Genomic DNA, 23,875 nt, shown 5'->3' with positions numbered 1-23,875 from the left:
TGATTGGTTAGTGGTGAGGTAACTGGGTGAAGTTTCAGGAATCTCAATCATCGAATCTCTGGCTCCAGCCAGTCTATGGTCTAGCATTTGCAGTCAGCAGTTTCCATCTGGTGGGGGTCCTGGTTTCTGTGAAAACAATTTAAGAATGTGCATCAGCAGTGGATGAGGGCAATGTTTTCTTAGCTGGAGTCAAAGGTTATCAATCACCTTAGGTACTTTTCCCCCCAATTTTATTTGTGGTAAAATACACGTAACAAAAATTTTCATCTTAATCACTTTTAAGTGTACAGTTCAAGGGTATAAATACAATCATAATGTTGTACAACCATCAAAAAAAAAAAAAAGAATGTGCATCAGAAGGTTACCTATATCCCTCAAGGAGAAGATAGGAATCCTGTAACTCTTTTTATGGCTGACCTATTGTTTATTATTACTTTTCTTGCTTGACTGATTTTCCATTTTTCGAAACATTAACTGCTTAGAGTCTTGTCTTTAGAACTCGGAAAGGCCTAGGAGACTAAAGCTTTTTTCACAAGCAAGAAGCCAAGTTCACAGGATCTGTCACTGGACCGCCCCCCACCCCTCACCCCAGAGTCCAGCTCAGTTTCACCGGCTGCTTACTAGCTGTGTATCCTTGGGCCTCTATGGGCCTCAGGTTCTGTGTCACTTTCTAAGATTGCAGCGCGGTTAATAAGAGCTGACGCGTGTTTAAGTGCTTTGTAAACGGAACAGAAACAAACCAGTCTTTGCCGAAGTTATGGTCACTGCAGCTCCGCCGGTTCTGGTCCAGCATCCGGCGCGCAGGCGCGGGTAGGGCAGTGCGAGCACGACAATAAGGGCGGGTCGCACAGCGCAGAGCGCGCAGCCGCCGCACATAGGGTCAAAGGTGGCGCTGTCGCCCTGGCGACCATTTCCCAGCTCCGTGGCGCCGAGAGCTAAGCCTTCTTCGGGAGAAATACGGGGCCAAGGAGCTTAGGCCATGTCGGTCGCCGCACCCTTCTCAAAGCGCACGTCCTTCTCTGCGGTCGAAGGGTTACCTGAGACTGAGAAGAACGCTGGAGAGTCCGAGAATACCTATATTCTGCGGCCCATTTTCCAGCAAAGGCGGGTAGCAGACGCATTGCGGCGTGGCCGACCTGCGTGATTGATGCTTCCTGCAGGCAGAGCTTGCCTGATAGCCGGGGCCTCCCGAAGGAACCCGCGGGTGACAGGCGGGGTGGGGCGGGGTGGGGTGGGGCGGGAGAGAGGGGCGGGGCTAGAGACAGAGGGGCGGGCCGGAGAGGAGGCCGGGTTTTGCGGGGGAACAGGCGGTGGAGGAAGGGACAGGACCGGGGAAGGAAGGACTGGGCGGGAGAGGGTGGGGCGCTGTTCTCCTTGGGCTCCCAGCTGCAGGGGGCAGCAGAGGACCAGACCTGCGGTTGCAGGGTTAACGCGCCGGGAGGTAGTCCCTTAGACAAGCACAGTATGGATGGTTGACTCTAGGAGATCCAGAATGTGGGCACAGAGGAATTGAGATAGTTGCATGGCAGAAAACAAGCGGCTTGCATCGAATGCCATTCAGCCCTGTTTCGAGGGTTACTGTGTGCATACGTGTGCCAGAAAGCGCTTACTCTTCTTCAGGGCGCGAGACCTGTATGTGTACAGTCTTACCCAAGTAGTATCTGGAGGCTTTTGGCCTGCCACCCTAATACCTTCCCAGAATTAAGGCACAACGTCTCCTGCAGAGGACAGTCAGTTAGGGCTGTAGGATCCATCACTAACTTCATTTTCACAAGATTAAAAAAAATAATTAAAAGAATGACTTTCCGAAGCCCTTCCTCTGGTTTTTTTTTTTTTTTTTCCTTCCTCTGTTTTTTGAAACTAGATTCCTGAATCAAATGCTTGGCAAATACTAGAACCCAGGAACTTTAGTTATAATGTGATAAAAAATTTCATGTAGCAGTTTTATGGTGGGTAGAAGGGACATTAAAAAAATATGTTCAGTTATCTTGGTAAAAGATTCTAAATACATAGAATGCCATTCACCTGTATTTCTGTTGTAAAACAGAACAAGATTAACAACAAATATATGTTATGTAGGAATAGCTCTATGAGATTATTTGTGACTCGTTTGAAGAAAACTTTTAGCATTTTACTGAGAGTGGAAAAGGCTTAAGGGAAGAGCCAGATATAGTATGTTTGTTAATAGGAAGACCACATTTTGAACAGATCAAATCCTAGAAATTTGTCCATGATTCTAAAGTTCACCTGTGAGAATAAGCAAGCAAGAGACTAAAGAGAATACAGTTAAAAAGAAATAAGGGGCCGCTAGTACTACCAAACCACATTATAAACTCAAAACTTAAAACATTCTGGTAACTTGGCACATGATAGACAAATCAACTGATAGAATATACAGCCCAGGGGCTTCCCTGGTGATCCAGCGGTTAAGACTCTGCGCTCCAAATTCAGGGCGCCCGGGTTCCATCCCTGGTCAGGGAACTAGATCCCGCATGCCACAACTAAAGATCCCGTATGCAGCAACAAAGATCCCATGTGCCACAACTAAGACCCCGCACAGCCAAATAAAATAAATAAATAAATAAATATTAAATATATATATATATATATATAGCCCAGATAAAGGAACCTAGTGTTGTAATATGTAATAAATACAACTAAAATGCTAATAGTATTGTTAGGGTGGTGAAATGAGGGGAGAATTTTTTCTCTGTCTTCATTTATTCAGTAATTAATTTCTTCAAAAAATATTGTCTACTATGTGCTGGATAGTGTCCTAGGAATGGGGATATAACAGTGAACAAAACAGATAAAAATCTCTGCTCTTTGGAGCTTGTGTTCTAGCTGGGTAGAAGGACAACAAACAAGATAAATGCCTAAGTGAACCATATAGTGTATCAGATAGTAATAAGTACCGGGAAGGGAGATATAAAGTGGTAGGAGGGTGGTTTGAAGTTTTAGAGAGGGTGGCTAGGGAAAGTGACTTTTGAATAAAGACTTGAAAGAAAGGAAGGAGCTATGCATATAAGGAGAGGAATTGAATTTCAGGCAGAGGTTAACAGCAACTGCAGAAGCACTGAGGTTTCCATGCCTGGTGTGGTCAAACAACATAGGGAAGGCCAGTGTGGCCTGAGTGGAGAGAACTAGGGGCAAAGTAGTAGAAAACAAAGTCAACGAGTTTGGTAGGGTAGATCATATGGGACCTTGCAATAACAGAATGTTGCTTTTACTCTGAGTGAGGTGGGAAATATTTGGGGTATTTTGAACGGAGGAGTGTCATGATCTGACATGTATTTAATAGCACCAGTCTAGTTGCTATGTTGAGAACAGGATTTTGTGACAAAGGCAGAGACAGAGAGACTTGTTAGGAGGCCATTGTATTCCAGGAAAGAAGTAGTGGTAGCTTGGAGCAAGGTGGTGGTAGTGGGGTGGTGAGTGTGATTGAATTTTAGATTATTTTGAAGGTAGAACTGATAAGATTTGCTCATGAATGGGATGAGGGCTGTGAGAGAGAAAGGCAACAAAACTGACACCAGGGTTTTTGGCTTGAGCAGTTGGAAGAATGGAGTTACCATTGACTGAGATGAGGACCTTGTTTTGGGGAGAGGAGATGATCAGAAGCTCAGTGTTGGATGTATTAAATTTAAGTTGCCTACTAGACATCTGGATGGAATATGGGTGGGAATATGTGGTCTGAAGTTCAAGGGAGAGGCTGGAGATACAGGTTTGCACTATGACTTGTTTTCTTAATTTGTTTTTATTACTTTTATAATAAAAATATGAAAAAGAAGGAATAAATGGTTGTCATGACAAAAAACTGGGGGAAGTTAAGCTGCGAAGGTAAATTAGGGTTTTGGAATTACCAACTGGATGTTTCAAACTGTTTCTTTTAGGTTCAGACCCTCTGTGGTTAGAGACTGTATCCATGCTGTGCTCAAGGAGGAACTGGCAAATGCTGAATACTCTCCAGAAGAAATGCCTCAGCTCACAAAACGTTTATCAGAAAATATTAAAGATAAATTAAAAGGTAATGGTGGTAATTGGAAATGACTCGTTCCCTTCAAACATCCAATTTTACTCATTTGCCTCCTTCTTTATTTTTTTTATTTATTTATTTTTTTTTGCGGTACGAGGGCCTCTCACTGCTGTGGCCTCTCCCGTTGCGGAGCACAGGCTCCGGACGCGCAGGCTCAGTGGCCATGGCTCATGTGCATGTGGGATCTTCCCGGACCGGGGCACGAACCCGCGTCCCCTGCATCGGCAGGCGGACTCTCAACCACTGTGCCACCAGGGAAGCCCCCTCCTTCTTTATTTTTAAATAAGGAACATAACTGTGGATTCTATTAAACACACATTTTTCTTCACTGTCTAGTCATCTCAATTATTTGGTAACTTTTACTCATGTAGGTTTTTGTAGATGGTGGGAAAGAGCAAAGGTGTGAAATACCTAGTTGTACCGAACTACTATCCAAGAATTCCCAGTATGCAGAAAGACCAGAAAATACAGGGGCTCCTTTCCCCCATAATTTTTGGTTGTTTTTTCTACCAAGATAACAAGTCCTCAGCCTCCCATCAGTACCCTCACAGTCTGACCTCAGGGCATCTCTCCTGCCAAATCCTTAACTACTTGCCCCACTTAGCACTCCACTCCTGCTTCACTCTACATCTGCAGAGCAGATCTTGTGCTTTTCCTCCCTGTTCTTTGTCTTTCTACCTCTCTCAGTCTCTTTTGTTAATAGTGTTATACAATCTGAAAAGTCCTTTCTATCTACCCTTTAAAAATTTAATTTAATTTAATTTTTTTGGCTGCACCACGCGGCTTGCGGGATCTCAGTTCCCCAACCAGGAATTGAACCTGGGCCACGTCAGTGAAAGCCCGGAATCCTAACCACTAGGCCACCAGGGAACTCCCTATTTACTCTTTTCTAAAGATTTTTTTTGGAGGGAAGAAATGTCTTTGTAATCATAATACATTTTCATTGTAATAAACCTGGACAATACACATAAAGTGTTTTTCTGTTTTTTTTTTTTGGTTTTTTTTGTTTTTTTTGCGGTACGCGGGCCTCTCCCTGTTGTGGAGCACAGGCTCCGGATGCGCAGGCTCAGTGGCCGTGGCTCACGGGCCTAGCTGCTCCGCGGCATATGGGATCTTCCCGCACCTGGGCACGAACCCGTGTCCCTGTGTCCCCTGCATCGGCAGGCAGACTCTCAACCACTGCGCCACCAGGGAAGCCCATAAAGTGTTTTTTTTAATGATATAAAAGTCTGTTGTCCACGGTAGTTACTATTTAATACTTTGATGTATTTTTATTAATATTTTTTTTTTTTTTTTTTTTTTTTTAGCGGTACGCGGGCCTCTCACTGTTGTGGCCTCTCCCGTTGTGGAGCACAGGCTCCGGACGCGCAGGCTCAGCGGCCATGGCTCACGGACCCAGCCGCTCCGCGGCATGTGGGATCTTCCCGAACCGGGGCACGAACCCGTGTCCCCTGCATCGGCAGGCGGACTCTCAACCACTGCGCCACCAGGGAAGCCCTATTAATATGTTTTAATTTTTAGAAATAAAAAATATAGAAAAATACTAAGAATAAAATAGCAATTCTCTTTCCATCATCCAAATTAACTTTAGTATATTAGCATTTTTGTTTTCAGATTTTTAATGAAATTCACTATTAAATTATTGTAAAAAAATACATGCTTGTGGGCTTCCCTGGTGGCGCAGTGGTTGAGAGTCCGCCTGCCGATGAAGGGGACACGGGTTCGTGCTCCGGTCCGGGAAGATCCCACGTGCCGCGGGGTGGCTGGGCCCGTGAGCCATGGCCGCTGAGCCTGTGCGTCCGGAGCCTGTGCTCCGCAACGGGAGAGGCCACAACAGTGAGAGGCCTACGTACAGCAAAAAAAAAAAAAAAATACATGCTTGTTATAAAAAAAAAGTGTAGAAAAATAATTAAAATTAGAAAAATCACTCCTAATGCCCCCACCCAAGAAGAATCATTAATATTACGTGACCATCATACCAGTCCTCTTTTCTATGTATATATACAGATAGATACTTTAAAAACAATGGTATACTATAGACTGTTTCCCACAGTGTTACAGCATTCATTCTATATTTAAATGGAATGATTGCCCACTATTTAGTCCTTTCACCATGCTATTTCCATTGCTAAGTTCTTTTTTCTGGTTCAATTCTTACCTGATGAGATTTTATTGTAAATTTTTTCAGGGAGGGCTCAGAAATGCTGTATTCCCTGGATTCTTTCATGTTTGAGAATGCCTTTAAACGAGAATATATTTTGGATGAATATAATATTTTGAGTTAATTATTTTTTGAGAATTTTGTGGATGTTGCTTCACTGTCTTCTTGCATTGAATGTTACTGTGGAGAAATCTGAGGCCAGTCTGACGTTCTCTGCAGAAAGAATCCTGTCCCTAACCTTGATGCTCAGTAGTTTTTCTAGGGTATGGCTTGGTATTGAGCATTTTATGTCTGTTAATCTGCAGATTTTATTTTTTCCATATCAAGGAAATTTTCTTGTATCTCTGAGTACATTTCCGGTTCCATTTGTTAGATTATCTACCTTAGGACACCAAATATTGATGCGTTGAATCATCTCTGTCTTCCACATCTATTATCTTTGCTGTAATCTCTTCCTTTTTCTTTGACATATACTTGTGATCACCTTGTCAGTATTTGTTTTCATTTGTGTCTGTCTTGTCTCTTGCCATTTTTTAAAAAAATTATTTATTTATTTTTTGGCTGCATTGGGTCTTCGTTGCTGTGCGTGGGTTTTTCTCTAGTTGCAGTGAGAGGGGGCTACTCTTCGTTGTGGTGCGTGGGCCTCTCATTGTGGTGGCTTCTCTTGTTGCGGAGCACGGGCTCTAGGCATGCAGGCTTCAGTAGTTGTGGCTCGCGAGGTAGAGCACAGGCTCAGTAATTGTGGCACACGGGCTTAGTTGCTCCGTGGCATGTGGGAACTTCCGGGACTAGGTCTCGAACCCATGTCCCCTGCTTTGGCAGGCAGATTCTTAACCACTGCGCCACCAGGGAAGCCCCTCTCTTGCCATTTTTAATTGATTAGCTCTGCACTAATATCATATGAGTATTCAGTTTGTTTCCTAGGCCTTTAATCTCCCCTTTCATCTTTCTGTTGTTTTGTAATCTGATTGAGTTCTTATTTTACTGAATTTGTGGGCTTATGTTTTTCTATATTATGAATCAGTTGTGAGGAATTTCTCTTTGTTCCTTGATTTATATTATCTCCTAGGTTGAGTTTTTTGGTCTTTTAAGCAGTACGTTTCTTTTCTTGTTATTCTTTGGTTTGTTTTTGCTGTTGTACCTTTGCATATTGCCATTCAGCTTCTTTTAATTTTGTTCTGATGTGGTGTGGGTGAATTTTTTTTTTCACTCTCCTCCCAGTGTATCTAAGACTATTTTATTTTATTAATTTTTTTTATTGAAGTGTAATTGATTTACAATGTTGTGGCAATCTCTGCAGTACAGCAAAGTGACTCAGTTATACACATAGAGGCATACTTTTTTTAATATTATTTTCCATTATGGTTTATCACAGGATATTGAATATAGTTCCCTGTGCTATACAGTAGGACCTTGTTGTTTACCCATTCTATATATAATAGTTTGCATCTACCAGCCCCAAATTCCCAGTCCATCCCTCTCCCTCCCTCCCTCCCCCTTGGCAACCACAAGTCTGTCCTCTATGTCTATGAGTCTCTTTCTGTTTTGTAGATAGGTTCATTTGTGCCATATTTTAGATTCCACATATAAGTGATATTATATGGTATTTCCCTTTCTCTTTCTGACTTACTTCACTTAGTATGATAAATTCTAGTTGCATCCATATTGCTGTAAATGGCATTATTTCATTCTTTTTTATGGCTGAGTAGTATTCCATTGTATATATGTACCACATCTTCTTTATACATTCATCTGTTGATGGACATTTAGGTTGTTTCCATGTTTTGGCTATTGTGAACAGTGCTGCTATGAACATGGGGTGCATGTATCCTTTTGAATTATAGTTTTGTCCAGATATATTCCCAGGAGTGGGGTTGCTGGATCATATGGTAATTCTATTTTTAGTTTTCTGAGGACCCTCCATACTGTTTTCCATAGTGGCTGCACCAACTTACATTCCCACCAACAGAGCAGGAGGGTTCTCCTTTCTCCACACCCTCTCCAGCATTTGTTATTTGTAGACTTTTTAATGATGGCCATTCTGACGGGTGTGAGGTGGTACCCCATTGTAGCTTTGACTTACATTTCTCTAATAATTAGTGACGTTGAACATCTTTTCATGTGCCTACTGGCCATCTGTATGTCTGTCTGTATTAAGGTGTTCTGCCCATTTTTCAATTGGGTTATTTGTTTTTTTGTTGTTGAGCTGTATGAGCTGTTTGTATATTTTGGAGATTAAGCCCTAGTCTGTCACATCATTTGCAAATATTTTCTCCCATTCCGTATGTTTCTTTTTGTTTTTTTTATGGTTTCCTTTGCTATGCAAAAGCATGTAAGTTTGATTAGCTCCCATTTGTTTATTTTTGTTTTTATTTCTATTGCCTTGGGAGACTGACCTAAGAAAGCATTGGTATGATTTTTGTCGGAGAATGTTTTGCCTATGCTGTCTTCTAGGAGTTTTATGGTGTCTAAGACTATTTTATTTTTCCCTCAGAACTGTGTTTTAAGTGATGAGCATTTAATATTCTAGCCACATTTCTAAAGCATGGGTATGAGAAAAGGAGGAAGAGGAATGGGTAGAGAAAGGAGGAAGCTCAGCTGAGCTGTGCGCATTGTTTTTTAAAAATAACTTGGGCTCTGTCTCCTTCTGAGATTTTAAGTATACTGCATTAGGGTTCATGTCCCACAATGGAAGAGTTCCTATAAGTGTTCAGATTGTTTGCCTAATTTACTGTATAATCCTGGAGCTTTTACTTTCATCAAAAAGAGTTGGCTCTGGGACCTCCCTGGTGGTACAGTGGTTAGGAATCTGCCTGCCAATGCAGGGGACACGGGTTCGAGCCCTGGTCTGGGAAGTTCCCACATGCCACAGAGCAACTAAGCCTGTGCGCCACAACTACTGATCCTGCGCTCTAGAGCCCGCGAGCCACAACTACTGAGCCCGTGTGCCACAACTACCGAAGTCCATGCGCGTAGAGCCCGTGCTCTGCAACAAGAGAAGCCACCGCAATGAGAAACCCGCACACCACAACAAAGAGTAGCCCCCACTCACCACAACTAGAGAAATGCCATGCACAGCAATGAAGACCCAACACAGCCAAAAATAAATAAATAAAATAAATATATTTATATATATAAAAAAACGAAATAAGACTAAATTAAGAGAAAGATTATTTTTTTAAAAAAAGGGGTTGGCTCTGTCTCAACTTTGCCTGTTTCACTTTTTTCTTCTTCACTGTTTCCCCTATTCCTTGGTCAGAAAGGGGGGAAGATAAAGATGCCCATTCAGTTTTCTGTCCCCCAGGTTTGTTGTTGGGGAGAATTTTCACGATTTTGCTGTTTCAGCAGTATAGTTTTGGGGGAAGCAGCTGAGTTGTCCTAGGCCATACCAGTGTTCTCCAGAATCTTACGGTTTATTTTCTATCTTACTGAACAGCTTGCAGTTTTCTAAAGATCCCATGCTCTATGTCTTTGCATATGCTATCCCCCTCCATAGAATGGAGAAACATTGTCCATCTGGTAAGTTCTCACTCGTCTTTCAGGACTCAGCTCACTTATCGTATCCTCCAAGAAGTCTTTTCTGGTCATCCCTTCCCTGTTGCCCAGTCAAAGGGAGGAGCCATCCAGCTCTGTGCTCCTAATGTACCTTATACATGCCTCTCTTTGAATTATTACTACATTGCATTTTCATTTTATTTTCCATGTTTGCCTTCCCAACTACTATGAGTTCTTTAAGGCAAGAAGAGCATCTTATTTATCTCTGTATCTTGAGGGCCTAGCTCATTTCCTGACTTAGAGTAGGGGAGAAAGGAAGGCAGCTAAGACCTACTGAGAGTCTACTATGGAAGAGAAATGGGTAGAGACAGGAGGCAGCTTGTCTCTACCCACTTCCTCACAACACGCCCAGGAGGAAGGTAGTGATATTCCCATTTAACAGTTGAGGGAGATTTAAACTAAAACGTTAAATAACTCGTCTAAAGTTACACACTTACTAAGCTTATGGTTAGAATTTGTCCTTAAGTCTGACTCCTAAGCTTATAATCATACTCAGTAAGTGCTTGTAGACTGAATGCTTATGTTCATTTCTAGGCAAATTTGCCTTCATTAAGTAATTTTACCATATATTTGCTTATAGATAACTTTCTTATTTTTTCTTTCCAGAAATGGGATTTGACCGATATAAAATGGTGGTGCAAGTAGTGATTGGAGAACAAAGAGGGGAAGGTGTATTGTGAGTAGTTGGTTTTTCCTTCTTGTTTTTATTTTTATATATTTCTTATTGGGTGTTCATCTTCTCAGCAATCCAGTAAGATAGTGTCTTTGCAAGAGTGAGAGGAATGGACGGTATAATAAAATGCAGCTGTGAACTGAAGAGATCCTGGTACTGAGCAGCGAGGTTGACAGTCTGGGTGGACTCCATGGGGTAATTCACTTCTCATAGTATCTGTAGGCTAGTACGTCTTTCAGGGTTTATGTATGTATGCTCCCAAAGAGAGTGTAGGATTATGTATATATGTTTCCTCCCATATTCCTTGTTGCCTGGTTTTTGGTCCTACCATTCTCCTAAATTAATATTTTTAAAGTTGTCTGAGTGACAATTTTCATAGCTATTGTTATTGGCCTGGGCTTCTGTTTTTTAAAATTCACTCTGGTTTTTTTGGCCCTGATGTCACTTGTGTAACTTGTTTCTCTTCTGTTTTTCTAACTGATTATTCTCTCCTAAACTGGTTCCTCTTTCTCCCCTACATCCCCAGCTGTGAGCTTTCTTCAAGGCTCAGTTCTTATTCTTCTGCTCTTCTGTGTGCTTTTTCAATGAGCTCATTCATTCTCATTACCTCAAACCATCATTCCTGTATTGGCAAGTTCAAAATCTGTATTTCCTGTCTTTTCCTGTGCCCAAGTGTTAATCTCCTGTTTCCCTTTGTAAACAGTGCCTAGTCCAGTATTTTATAAGAAAGTATGAAAATATTTGCTGGATGAATTAAAAAAATACCTTGTAGATACTATCACTGAGAATTTTCACTATAGAATGTTAGCTTGGGAAGAGAATGCAGATTCTTTCTGGTGTCCAGTCCCCTTATTTTATGATGACACTTATGAGGTTCAGCATGATTTGGCCAAAATTCTAGATCTGGCTGGCGTCAGGCTCACTAATAGAGCCCAGGCTTCTGACTCCTCGCACAGTACTCTTCACCATGGTGCCCTCTACCATTCGGTCAAAAGGCTTCAGTAGAGTTCTTCACCACAGAGAAACTAAGAAATACTTTACTATTCTGTCATCTCAGAGTCAATATGTTCAAATAGAGTTGCATATTTCTTTCCCCTTCCTCTCCTCAAATAAGCCTCTCATTTTCATTTCTCTGTCTCCTGCCTTATTACCAAGATTCCATTGACTCAGGCTTCAAAGTGTGGAACTCTCTTTTATCTTATGTAGCCATTACTCTCTCTCATTGCACGCACTGTAACCTGGATGCCAGGGTTGCTTAGCAGCCCCTTATCAGCACTTCCAGACTCTGATCTCTCTCCTCTGCAATTTACACAGCAGACCAGTCTCCCAGAAGTACACCCTCACCTCCTTTTCATAAACTCTATAGAGTTTATTTCAAATCGTGTATAGTATGAACTCCTCAAACTTGTCCTGACTGACTTTGTTCAATGTGATCAGGTTAAACTCTAAAGCATGGCATATAAGGCCTTCCCCACTTCCTTTTAAAACTTTTATCATCTAAAATTTTAGGCATATGAAAAAGTACATGGACTAAGGAACTCCCATATGTCTATTACTTATCTTTAAGGTTATTAACACACACCCATGTTGTTTCAATTTATACCTCCATCTAATCTCCCTGACCCCACCAGTTTATCTTGAAGCAAGTTCTAGTCATCATATCATTTAATCTGTAAATACAACAGTATATATCTCTAAAATATAAGGGCCCTTTTCAACATAATAAAATATCACATGTAAATATTGAAAATCCTTAATATTATAAAACATTCAGTTAGCTTTTAATTATTCCCAGTTGTCTCATATATACATGTGCATGTATGTATATGTGTGTTTTTGTGCATGTGTATGTGTATTTTTTTTTTACAGTTTGTTCAGGTCAGGATACAGACAAAGTCCATGCATTGCATTTGGTTAATATGTCTCTTAAGTTTCTTTTAGTCTGTCATTTTACTTCTTCTCCCTCACCCCCCTTTTTTTTAACCTTGCCATTTATTTGTTGAGGAAATTAGGTTGTTTGTCTTGTAGAGTTTCCTACATTCTGGTATTTGAGGATTGTATCCCCATGGTACTGTTTAGTACGTCTTCTAGCTCCTGTATTTCTTGTAAATAAGTAGTTAGATCTAGCCTTTTTTTTTTTTTTTTTTTAATGTGGTACGCGGACCTCTCACTGTTGTGGCCTCTCCCGTTGCGGAGCACAGGCTCCAGACGCGCAGGCTCAGCGGCCATGGCTCACGGGCCTAGCCGCTCCGCGGCATGTGGAATCTTCCCAGACCGGGGCACGAACCCGTGTTCCCTGCATCGGCAGGCAGACTCAACCACTGCGCCACCAGGGAAGCCCAGATCTAGTCTTGATCAGTGATAGATTTGAGTTTTGGGCAAGAATAGTACATAGGTGTTTAGTATACATTCTATTGCATCTTATCAGGAGGCACAAAAATGTCTGGCTGTTCCTATATTTATTGTTAAGATTGATCATGGAGTTCAGATGTTGTTGGATAGATCCATCTATTATAAAGTTCCCTATCAGCTTTACCATTAATGATTTTAGCATCTGTCCTAGATCCATTATTCATCACAGGTTACAAGATAGTGATCTTCTATCATTGTTCTTTATTTATAAGCTGGAATTCTTCTATTAAGAATGACTTTCTTGCGCTTTCGTGGTGGCACAGTGGTTGAGAGTCCGCTTGACGATGCAGGAGACGCGGGTTCGTGCCCTGGTCCAGGAAGATCCCACATGCCGTGGAGTGGCTGGGCCCGTGAGCCATGGCCGCTGAGCCTGCGCGTCCGGAGCCTGTGCTCCGCAACGGGAGAGGCCACAGCAGTGAGAGGCCCGCGTACCGCAAAAAAAAAGCAAAAGAATGACTTTTTTTTTTTTCATTTGTTTCATTACAATGAGATACAGTTTGTATAGGAAAGGAGGGATAAATTTACCTATTTTCAGAGTAATGAATTGGTTCCCTAGCATCCTCCCAAGGTTACCAGTGAGTTTTTTTTCTATCCATGAACCCATGGTTTTAAATATATGTGATGTGTTTAAATCAATTGCAGTTAGTATCTTCACTGAAGCTCAAATTGTCCCATCTTTGGCCATTGGTAGCTTCTTCTTCCCCTCCCCTCCCCTCCCTTCCCCTTCCTTCCTTCCCTTCCTTCATTCCTTGTTTTGTTTTGTTTTTGAAAAAACACAGACGCTTTATTTCTCTTCTCAAAACACACCAGATAGGAGTCCCAGCCTGGTGAGGTGCTTCCCTGCTGTCAAGGATATAGGCCCTCCTGTCTTGCTCTGCTGTGTCCTCATCTGCATGGTCGAAGATGGCTCAATACTACATTTATTTACATTCCTTAAGGGAAAGAGATAGAAGGAAAGCATATATGCCTTTCCATTTTCAGTACTTTAAAGAAGTGATTACATTGTCCTCTGATTTCAGTTGGTTCTGTTGAGAAATCAGCTCTAAGTCTTATTATTGTTCCCTTTGGAGGTGATGTGTCTTTTTTCCTAGCCACTTTAAAATGTTTTTCTCATTGCCTTTTGACTATGATGATATATGGTTTTCTTTGTACTTATTCTACTTGGGGTTCTCAGGGCATTTTGAATTTGTGGGCTCTTGAATCTGTTTTGTATCAGATTGGGAAAAGTCTTAACCATTATCTTTGTTTCTTTTTTTTAAATAAATCTTTTAGAATAATTTAGATTTACAGAAAAGTTGCAGAGATAGTACAGAGTTCTTAACTACTTCACATCCATTTTCTTCTATTATTAACATCTTCTATTAGTATGGAACATTTGTCACAATTAATGAACCAATATTGATGCATTATTATTAACTAAAGTTCATATTTTATTGGGATTTCTTTAGTTTTCACCTAATGTCCCTTTTCTGTTCTAGGATCCTATCTAGGATACCACATTACATGTCTCTTTAGTCTTCTCTTGGCTATGACAGTTTCTCAGACATTCCTTGGTTTTGATGACCTTGACAGTTTTGAGAAGTACTGGTTAGGTATTTTGTAGAATATGCCTCAAATGGGATTTGTCTGCTCATGATTAGTTTGGGATTATAGGTTTTCGGGAGGAAGATCACAGAGGTAAAGTGCTGTTCTCATTATATCATTCATTTCAGGGTACATACTGTCAACATTACATATTACTGTTGATGTTAACCTTGATCCCTGCCTGAGTAGTATTTGTCAGGTTTTTCACTATAAAGTTACTCCTTTCTTCCCCTTTCCATACTGTACTTTTTACAAAGAAATCACTATGTGCAGCCCACACTTAAGGAGCAAGGAGTTATGCTCCACCTCCTCGAGGGCAGAGTGTCTACATAAATTACTTGGAATTTTTCAGCATAAGAGATTTGTCTGTTCTCTCTCATTTATTTATTTATTCAGTCATTTATTTATTTCAGTATGGACTATGGATTTTTATAATTTGGATTATAATCCAGTACTACTTTATTTATTTTGTTGCTCAAATTTTTCCAGCTTTGGCCATTGAGAGCTCTTTCAGCTGACTACTGGGTCCCTTTCACATACCCTACTATTGTGGGTTTTTTGAGCACAACCTTATTTACTGGCACTATAAGATACCCCACCTTATCCATTCTCTGCCCCAGCCCTAGAATCAGCCATTTCTCTAAGGAGCCTTGGTTCATTGTATGGCAGAGTGGCATTAGAAACTAAGATCTGGGTGCTATATATGTGGCTATTATCTTTTAAAATATTACCTGTGCTTCATTTGCTCTCTGCTATCCTTTATGGACTCCAATAACAAGTATTTAGATCTTTTTACTGTAATTTATGATGCTCTTTTCTGAATTTTTGTTTTTTCTCTCTGTGCTTCAGTTTGGATATTTTTCTATTGACCTGTCCTTCAGTTCACTAATCCTCTTTTCCATTGTGTCTAATCTGCTATTAAACCCACCAACTGAATTCCTAATTTGTTATTATATTTTTCAGGTCTAGAATTCCCATTTAATTCTTTTTTCATAATAATTGTTTTTTGTATATTCTAATTGTATAATGAAATTCTTTATTTTTTATCTATGTTCTCCATCCTCCCTCTCTCCTCCTTTTTTGCATTTTGGTCATAACAGTGCTTACCCTAGTAACTGGATCACATGTGAGTCTGTTTCCTTTGACTATTTTTTTGTCTTGTTAATCTTCCATATGGCTCTGTCTCTTGGCATGCCTAGTTTGAGTCCTGGACATTGTGTTAAAAAAAAAACCTGTAAAACTTCCAGATAATATTATTTTCCTCCAGAGAAGTTTAACCCTTTCCTTTGTAATTCAGGTAGAATATGGGCTACTTACCGTAATCCAATCAGATACTGAGCTGAGTTGAGGTTGGGTTGCTGATTTGATAAGTCTCTATCTTTAGCTCACCCTTCTGTCTTGAACATAGCCCTTCAGATCTTTCAACGAAGAACTTGGAGTGTTCATTGGAACCCCAGCCTCAGCAGGTACTGACTTTTAGTCCTTTCCTCGGGATTAAACTATTCTTCATTTCAGAGGCTTATTTTTTAATGAATAGTTTCCTTAAAAAGCAAAAATATATTATTTTACAGTTCTGGAGATCATAAATTCAGAATGGGTTTTGTAGAGCTAAAATCAAGGTGTTGGCAGGACTGTATTCCTTATGGAGGCTCTGGGGGAGAGTCCATTCCCTTGCCTGTTACATCTTCTAGAGGCTACCTGCATTCCTCAGCTCATAAACCCTTCCTCCATCTTCAAAGCCAACAGCATTGCATCTTCAGATATCTCTTGATTCTGACCTTCCTGCCTCCCTCTTTCTTTTATAAGGACGCTTGTGATTACATTGAGCCCACCTGGATAATCTCCCCATCTGAAGATCCTTAGTTACACATCTGTAAAACCATTTTTGCCATGTAATATATTCACAGGTTCTGGGGTTTAGGACATAGACATATTTGGTGGGGGGGCCATTATTTTGTCTACCACATATAGCTTTTTAGGTTCCTGCTTATGCAGTTTCAGAATTCAGCACATGTCTTGAGAGGAAACCTACTATGTGACCGGCTCAGTTCTACTCTCTCCTTTTAAACATGGATCTTGGTCCCTCAAGCCTCCAATTTTATCCCACCCAGCCCTGCAAGACTGCCAGCAGTCCTGCTGGTTTCTTTTTCCCTTAGTAATTGGTCCTGTACCTGGGCGAAGCCCAGGCTCTCAGCCTCTAGCTCTGTGCCCAGAGCTGGCAAATGCCCCAGGGAGAACTTTGCTGCAGAATATCAACTTACCTCATGTGGTTCACCTTTCTCTGGAATTTTGGCTCCCCTAGTCCTATTTGCTTCAGCAGCTCTCTGATTCATTTTATTCTTTTTTTCTAATTGACTTGGTGGGAGCATTGGCCTGCTACAAAGTGTTCCATCGTATTTCTTCTAAGTCTTTTGACATAACTTTATCAATATAAATATATATACACATATGTGTTAAAAAATATATATACACATAAATGTGTGTATGTATATTTTTAAATATAACATTCTTTTCTAAAAAATATTTATTTGGTTCGCTGGGTCTCATTCGTGGCAGGTGGCCTCCTTAGTTGTGGCATGCGAACTCTTAGTTGCAGCATGCATGTGGGATCTAGTTCCCTGACCAGGGATCGAACCCAGGCCCCCTGCATTGGGAGTGCAGAGTCTTAACCACTGCACCACCAGGGGTTTTGGTGGTGCAGTGGTTAAAATTCTTTTTGATATAGCCCAGGGTTTTGATATGACCCAAGTGTCCCAGGTTTATCTTGTACATTTACAGCCATGGCCCTAGAATTGGCCATTTCTCCAAGGAGCTCTGGTTCCTTTTATTGGGAAATTGTGTAAAGAGACCACAATTTGAAAGCAAAGACTGTATTTTATGCATCTTTGTATCATTTGCACCTAGCACTTTGCTCGTATATAATACTCAACAAATACTTACTAAACACATTTTTGTATTCATGCTTTCACTTGGTTCTGCTCAGCTTAAGCACTACTTCCTTCGTGAAATCTTCTTTGGCTTTTTCTCCGCTCTAAATTCTCTAAAATTCTTTAGCACTTCTACAGATTTAATTCAACTATTGTGCATCTTGGACTTGAAGGCTTGATCTAGATAGACATTATAATCCCTTTTAATCCTAATAGTCTATAAATCAGCACCAGCAATACATTATCTTATTCTTTTGGTGTGTATTAATTTTTTTTCACCTATTTAAGCTGAGAATTGTTTGAGGACAAAGTGGATTTTATTCTTTCTGGACAAACGGTACTTGCTAAATAAATACTTGTTGACTGATCAGTTAAGTAGATTAATTTTATTTCATACTGTTACAGTTTGGAAATAGGTGGAACTTTTTTGATTTAAAAATGTGTGAAATATTAGGCTGGGGGGAGCTCTTCTATGTAAAACTGAAAAAAAAGTCTTTTAAAATTAAACCAATATAGCATGGTGTATATATAACTTTCTCTACAGACTTGAGGCTGAACCACCTAGATTCAAAGCCAAGCTTTGTCACTTACTACATAAATGACCTTGGACAAGTTTACTTAATTTCTCTGACTCTCAGTTTCCATGATTATTAAATGGATATAATAATAATGCCTTTCTCATAGGATTGAGTTAATACATGTAAAGCTCTTAGACCAGTGGGGCACAAAGTAAGTGCTCAATAAATGTTAATGATGAATCATATACATACATTTAATTTAAAAAAATTTAAAATTACTTTTTAAACTTAACATTTTATTGTGAACATCTTTTCATGTTCTTAAAGTTTCTTTTTTGTAAAAAATACCTTTAATGGCTGCATAGAATTTCATTGCTAAGAAATACCTTAATTTTGTTTACCAATCCAATACTTCTGGGTATTTAAGTTGTTTCCACTTTTAAATAGGCTTTTATTTTTACTGACATTTTTTCTTATCCAAGAACTGGGGAGAGGAGAATGGCTAATTTTACAACTTAGAGGTCGTATAGCATCCTCTAGAGATAATACTGGATTTAGAATTAGTTAGAAGATTGAATTCTAGTTCAGAGTTTGCCCCTTTGTTTTCTGTGACTCTCTAAAATGATCAGGTTGGGCTAAATAATTTGTTGGATCCTTTCTAGACCTACCTTCTCATATTATTGTGCAGGAATTGAGCCCATTTTAGCCATAAGTCTTAGGTATTATTTCCTCTAAAAGTCATACATAGATATCTTACCTGAAATAATCTATAACAGAGCTTCCCACCCAGACTACCAGTGACTTAGGCCATCAGGCAGCCATCAGAGTCTGAGGCTGCTAGACCCCTGGGCTGGTCACCTCCAGCTGCAAGCAGCCTCATCTATGACTCTAGTCCCTTCTAGTTTACCCAGTATACTCTGCTGTACAAATATGATTTTCTGTATGTCATCTCATTCTGTGAAAAGGTTTGGAAGCACTGATGTATAAGAATGTATCAAGGAAAACTTTTGCTTGTGGCAGATATATATAGTTCAGATCCTTGTTATATTGTTGATAATACTCTATTCTTTGACTTTTTAGCATGGCTGCTCGCTGTTTCTGGGATGCTGACGCTGACAACTGTACTCATGATGTTTTCATGAATGTAAGCCTATTTGGAACCCTTTTTTTCCTTTCTCAAGGTCACGTGGGCATTCCAAATCAAATCACTTACTATTTGTTAAGATGTGAGGACACTTTATTTATTTATTTTTTTTGGCCGTGCTACACGGCATGTGGGATCTTAGTTCCCCAACCAGGGATTGAACCCGTGCCTCCTGCAGTGGACTGCCAGGGAAGTCCCTGAGGACACTTTAGTTTTAGACATTTGTCTGAGACTTCTTCTGGATAAGATGATTTTACTGTTCGTTTGTGTTATTAAAGCAGAAACATAGAGTGCTGCTTATAGGCAAGGATACTTTATGATGTAACTCTTCACAAGTTTGGATGTGGAAATCGTGTATTATTTATTTGGTGCTAATAGACATATAGCCGTTTGCTAAGCTGCAAAGAAATTTGGGTGGCAGGGATTCCATGAGCAAAGGTGATTTTTCTTTCAGTAATAAAATTAATTACTTTATCTTAAAGCTATTTCTCAAAACTAAACAAAAGAGGAATTTTTAAAAAGAGGTTTCATTTAAACATTGGTATGTTGTTGACATGAATGTCATGTATTTTAATCATATGTTGTTATTTTATACTTGCTTCCAGAAATATTCCCACCTTCTATCCAAATGCTCCCAGGTTGTGAATTAGTAGAGTCAGAATTAAAGTACAGTAGAGTGGGAAAGAACTAGATTGGGTGAATTAGAAGAGAAGTTCCATTTCTAGCTCTGTAACTTTCTAATTAAATGACTTTAGGTAAGTCATTGAACTTTTCTGTGGTTGTATCAGTAACACTAGGAAGCTGTACTAGATTTTGCTAAAGACTGGCTGTGGCTGCCTAAGAATAATTTGAGGAACTTGTTTAAAATACAGATGCCAAGGCTCTGCTCAATAGATTCTGATCAAACAAGCCAGGGGTTGGATCAGTGACTCTGAATTTTTAAAAAACTTCTCCACATGATTATACTTACTGCCAGGTATGGAAGCTTCTTGTGTAGATGATCTTAAGGTACCTTTTGGCTCTAAAATTCGATGGTCCTACCAAAGTTTTATTTTATGCTCAACTGCCCTAGGGATCAAAGGCTGAACAGTGGGAAGTACTATGTAAATCTTCATTTATCAGCTTTCTAGGGGAAGGGTAAATAAAGCTCAGGTAGTGGTTTTTCCTGCTTTTTGGAGTTAAAACTGCATATTTCTGAGTCCTTATATAATACAGTTCATTCATTCAACAAATAATTCTGAGCTCCTATTATGTGCCAGCTTCTGTAGTGGCCTATATATATATATTTTTAAATAAATTTATTTATATTTTTATTTATTTATTGTATTTTTGGCTGCATTGGGTCTCCGTTGCTGTGCGCGGGCTTTCTCTAGTTGCGGTGAGAGGGGGCTACTCTTCGTTGCAGTGCGTGGGCCTCTCATTGCGGTGGCTTCTCTTGTTGCAGAGCACGGGCTCTAGGCATGCGGACTTCAGTAGTTGTGGCTGCTTTAAAGATTATCAGGATCAGGTTTTAGAATACAGGATTAGTTGGGGCGCTGTCTAAAAATAATTTTTGAAAACCTGGTCTAGGTTGCTGACTTAGTCTACTGTATCTTTAGTTCAGTTTGTTGAGTGTTTATTTAGGCTTAATTTTTTAGAACTTAAAGTACTTTATTTGGGAGAAGATCCCAGGAAGGCCCAATAGAATATGAGAAAATGAGAGAGGGGAGAGAAAAGCATATACTATTGAGCTGATAATTGCTGTGGATAACCAGGGCTCAGTCCTGATGGAGAACTCTGGGTGGCATTGTAAGAACAGTGCCAGTCAAAGTGGGGTCCACAGACCAGTGCCAGTCAATGAACTGTTTGTTATAGGTCTTCAATAAGATAAGTACATAAATTATGTGTAAGGGTTTAGAAACGCTCATGGAATTTGACAAAGTAATTTTATGTTCATTGAATCTAATAAGTTTTGGTTATACTTGTATGTTTCTTTTTTCATTTCATTTTTTTAGTTATTAATTTCTATTGTACTTTATGAAAGTATCAGTTCATAAGGGATTGGCAATTAAAACAAACAAAAAAATAGGTCCCTCACCACAGATAGCACTGTTTGAGAACACAGCTTACAGTAATCCCTTCCAAGAAGCCAGGGAACTGGGTTAACCACGGAATTTGCTTTTGGTTAATAATCGGGTACTTGAACTCATATTTTCTCCCATCATTGCCAGGCTGGAGGTGAGGCTGGTGAGTTAGGAGTTGCTGAGGCAGGTGGAACTCCTGTAATAAGTACCTAAAAAGTGTTTTAACAAATTTAACTAGGATCTGGAGTACATTTTGAGATTCTGAGATAAAAGATGGACAAATGGGGGCTTCCCTGGCGGTGCACTGGTTGAGAGTCCGCCTGCCGATGCAGGGGACACAGGTTCATGCCCCGGTCTGGGAAGATCATACATGCCACAGAGCGGCTGGGCCCATGAGCCATGGCTGCTGAGCCTGCGCGTCCAGAGCCTGTGCTCCGCAATGGGAGAGGCCACAACAGTGAGAGGCCCGCGTACCGCAAAAAAAAAAAAAAAAAGATGGACAAATGAATTTTATCAATTAAGAACAAACAACCAGATATCATTTGTCCTTATCCAGAATTTATGACAAGGTGCTGTATTTTCGTTATTTGTGAAACTATAATATCCTTGGGTTGGGTAATGCATTTACTCCAAGAAACTCAAAGCATTTTAATTATATTATTTCTTTGATAAATCAGGAAAAACAGGAATACTTGTTTTATGAATAAACGTTACATAAAGTACATTAGTTTGCATTTTATTTCTTCATTCAAAAAATATAATTCTTTACTCATCCTACCCTTTTAGCAAGCAATTTTGTAGCTACCCCGAGGCAAGCAAATTTATAATTTTACTCTGGAAAACCTGTTTCTTAAAGAAGGGAAAGAGTCTTCATGATTGAAAATTGGCAAAGATCTGAGATGTTAATTTCACGTCCCTGCTGCCTTTAGTCCTTCATTAGTACTAACATTCTGGATTTGTTTGTTTTCTGTTTTGTTTGTTTTTTTAGGACAGTTTATTCTGTGTTGTAGCGGCATTTGGCTGTTTCTACTATTGAATCTTTGAAAGCTGGAAAAAGATATGACCATGAAGAAATATGAAGTTTTTTATATTGTTAAATATCTTGACAAAATAAAGTTGGCAGTTTGGCAACGGAGTCTGTTGAGTTTTAGGCCTTATAGTTTAATGTTTTGATTTCTTTATAACATGTTATTACATTTGGAAGGTAGAGAAAAAAGTAGGGAAAATTCATAATTCAATTGTTCAAACATAACCAGTGGTGTTTTTTTTTTTTTGCAGGGTTAAAAAAATCATGTATACAATTTTGTAACCTGATTTTTCACTTCTCATAATGTCATATGCAATTTTTTTGCCATTTTATTTGATCGCAGTTTTCACTAGCATACTTTAATAGTTGTACTTATTCCATTAGGTTATACACCATTGGTTATTTTTGCCATGTCCTTATTGAGGGACTGATTATTTCTAATTTTTCACTATTATAAATAACACTGAGATCAGTTTATTTGTGCATAAAGTTTTTTATCCTACATTTTTTTGGAAATGAGGAATATCAAATAATATATTATTAATCAAACATAACTACAGTGAATTCCCGTATAGGAAATATTAATATCACCTTACAGCAATTATAGGAAAAGAACTTAAGGAAATTGGAAAACTCCAGTTTCTTAAAGACAGTTTTGTCAAAAAAGGTTGGAGTTTACTCTCCACATGTCAAGATGCTCCTTAGGTCAATATGCAGTGTCCTAAGATCCTCTCAGATGGTTTCAACCTAATCATTGCCAAGACGCCATCATGGACAGAGTTGTCTGTAGGCCATCAAGCTGGTGAGGTTCTGGGTAGGACAGGCTCTTGCAGGTACAGTGCATACACATACACGTGGAGTTCAGGTAGGACACCAACTGCTCCATCAACTACAACGTGAAAGGCCCTGTATGGAGGGCGATGTGATCATACTGTTGGAATCAGAGCAAGAGGCTCAGAGACTATGTTGATCCTGCTGAGCCCTGGATGTCTGGGTCAAGCACTTAGCCCATGTTTAGGATCAAACTTGTTTCAAGAAGCAGATCTGAATAACTCTGTATATCATTTTTCATAGTGAATTATTGGAAGCATTTCCTTTAAGATCAAGAAAAAGGGAAGGATGTCCTCTCTCACCACTTACACTCCATTTAGTGCTGACATGCAAAGTTCCAAACAGTCTCCTTTTTTTTTGCTCTGAACGTGAATATCATTCCTGGAAATGCAAACTGGCATCCATCCGTTCACTGACCACACAGAGGAACTGATCTTTCTAAGCCACGGAGTCAAGTTTTGGAAACCTGCTAGTGCTGGAGGGTCTCCTGCAGAGGCAGGAGGTGGCTGTGGCTCACCGTGGGGACAAGGACACTGGGAGCAGAAGTTCTGGGAAGTACTCGTTGGCGTGAACCCTCCCGGAGTCTGCCATTAGCCCCACTGCTTTTCCTACATTTTGAATTACTGCTTTTATTTTTCACCCAGTGTTTTTGCTCAGCTCTTGCCACTCTACACTTTCCACAGCTTGTTAGTTTAATCATGTATTTGTTTTCTCCAGGGTTTGCCCAGTGTCAGGGTCTGAGAGTTTCCAGCCTGTGTATGAAATTAGCTCTCCCTTAAGACTCTCGGAGATTATGTTGGTTACTATCCCAATTCCCACTATCTTTGTAGTAATTTTCCCCTTAGAGTCCCTGGTGTCTTCTCCAGCTAGCTGTCCTTATCTGCAGCACCTTAATCTATCTGCCCTATTCAAATAACTGTTTGAAACCGGAAAGGGAATGGTTA

The 23,875-nt window shown here is 39.9% G+C and overlaps 1 protein-coding gene across 2 annotated transcripts; it reads left to right on the top strand.

Annotated features, from left to right (window-relative positions):
- The first annotated feature begins 965 nt into the window (after positions 1 to 965).
- Positions 966 to 22,226, top strand: DYNLT2B (dynein light chain Tctex-type 2B). Of its 2 annotated transcripts, XM_060009929.1 has the most exons (6): positions 966 to 1,104; positions 3,894 to 4,027; positions 10,359 to 10,428; positions 15,830 to 15,887; positions 18,947 to 19,010; positions 22,062 to 22,221. In XM_060009929.1, the coding sequence occupies exons 1-5, from the start codon at positions 980 to 982 to the stop codon at positions 18,974 to 18,976; spliced, it is 417 nt and encodes a 138-aa protein (XP_059865912.1). In that variant the 5' UTR covers positions 966 to 979; the 3' UTR covers positions 18,977 to 19,010; positions 22,062 to 22,221. The 2 variants fall into 2 exon arrangements, with proteins under 2 accessions (XP_059865912.1, XP_059865911.1); XM_060009928.1 differs by lacking the exon at positions 15,830 to 15,887 and having other exon boundaries at positions 22,062 to 22,226.
- Positions 22,227 to 23,875: the final 1,649 nt, after the last annotated feature.

Source organism: Delphinus delphis, chromosome 4 (genome assembly GCF_949987515.2).
Source record: "Delphinus delphis chromosome 4, mDelDel1.2, whole genome shotgun sequence".
Classification (NCBI taxonomy): domain Eukaryota; kingdom Metazoa; phylum Chordata; class Mammalia; order Artiodactyla; family Delphinidae; genus Delphinus; species Delphinus delphis.
This window is presented reverse-complemented; position numbering and strand designations above follow the sequence as displayed.

What these genes read in the sequence shown, in the direction of transcription:
- DYNLT2B (XM_060009928.1), top strand. Translation starts at nt 980, where the DNA reads ATGTCGGTCGCCGCACCCTTCTCAAAGCGCACGTCCTTCTCTGCGGTC. An exon ending in CGGCCCATTTTCCAGCAAAG is followed by an intron (nt 1,105 to 3,893) that starts GCGGGTAGCAGA and finishes TGTTTCTTTTAG; the next exon opens with GTTCAGACCCTCTGTGGTTA. An exon ending in TATTAAAGATAAATTAAAAG is followed by an intron (nt 4,028 to 10,358) that starts GTAATGGTGGTA and finishes TTTTCTTTCCAG; the next exon opens with AAATGGGATTTGACCGATAT.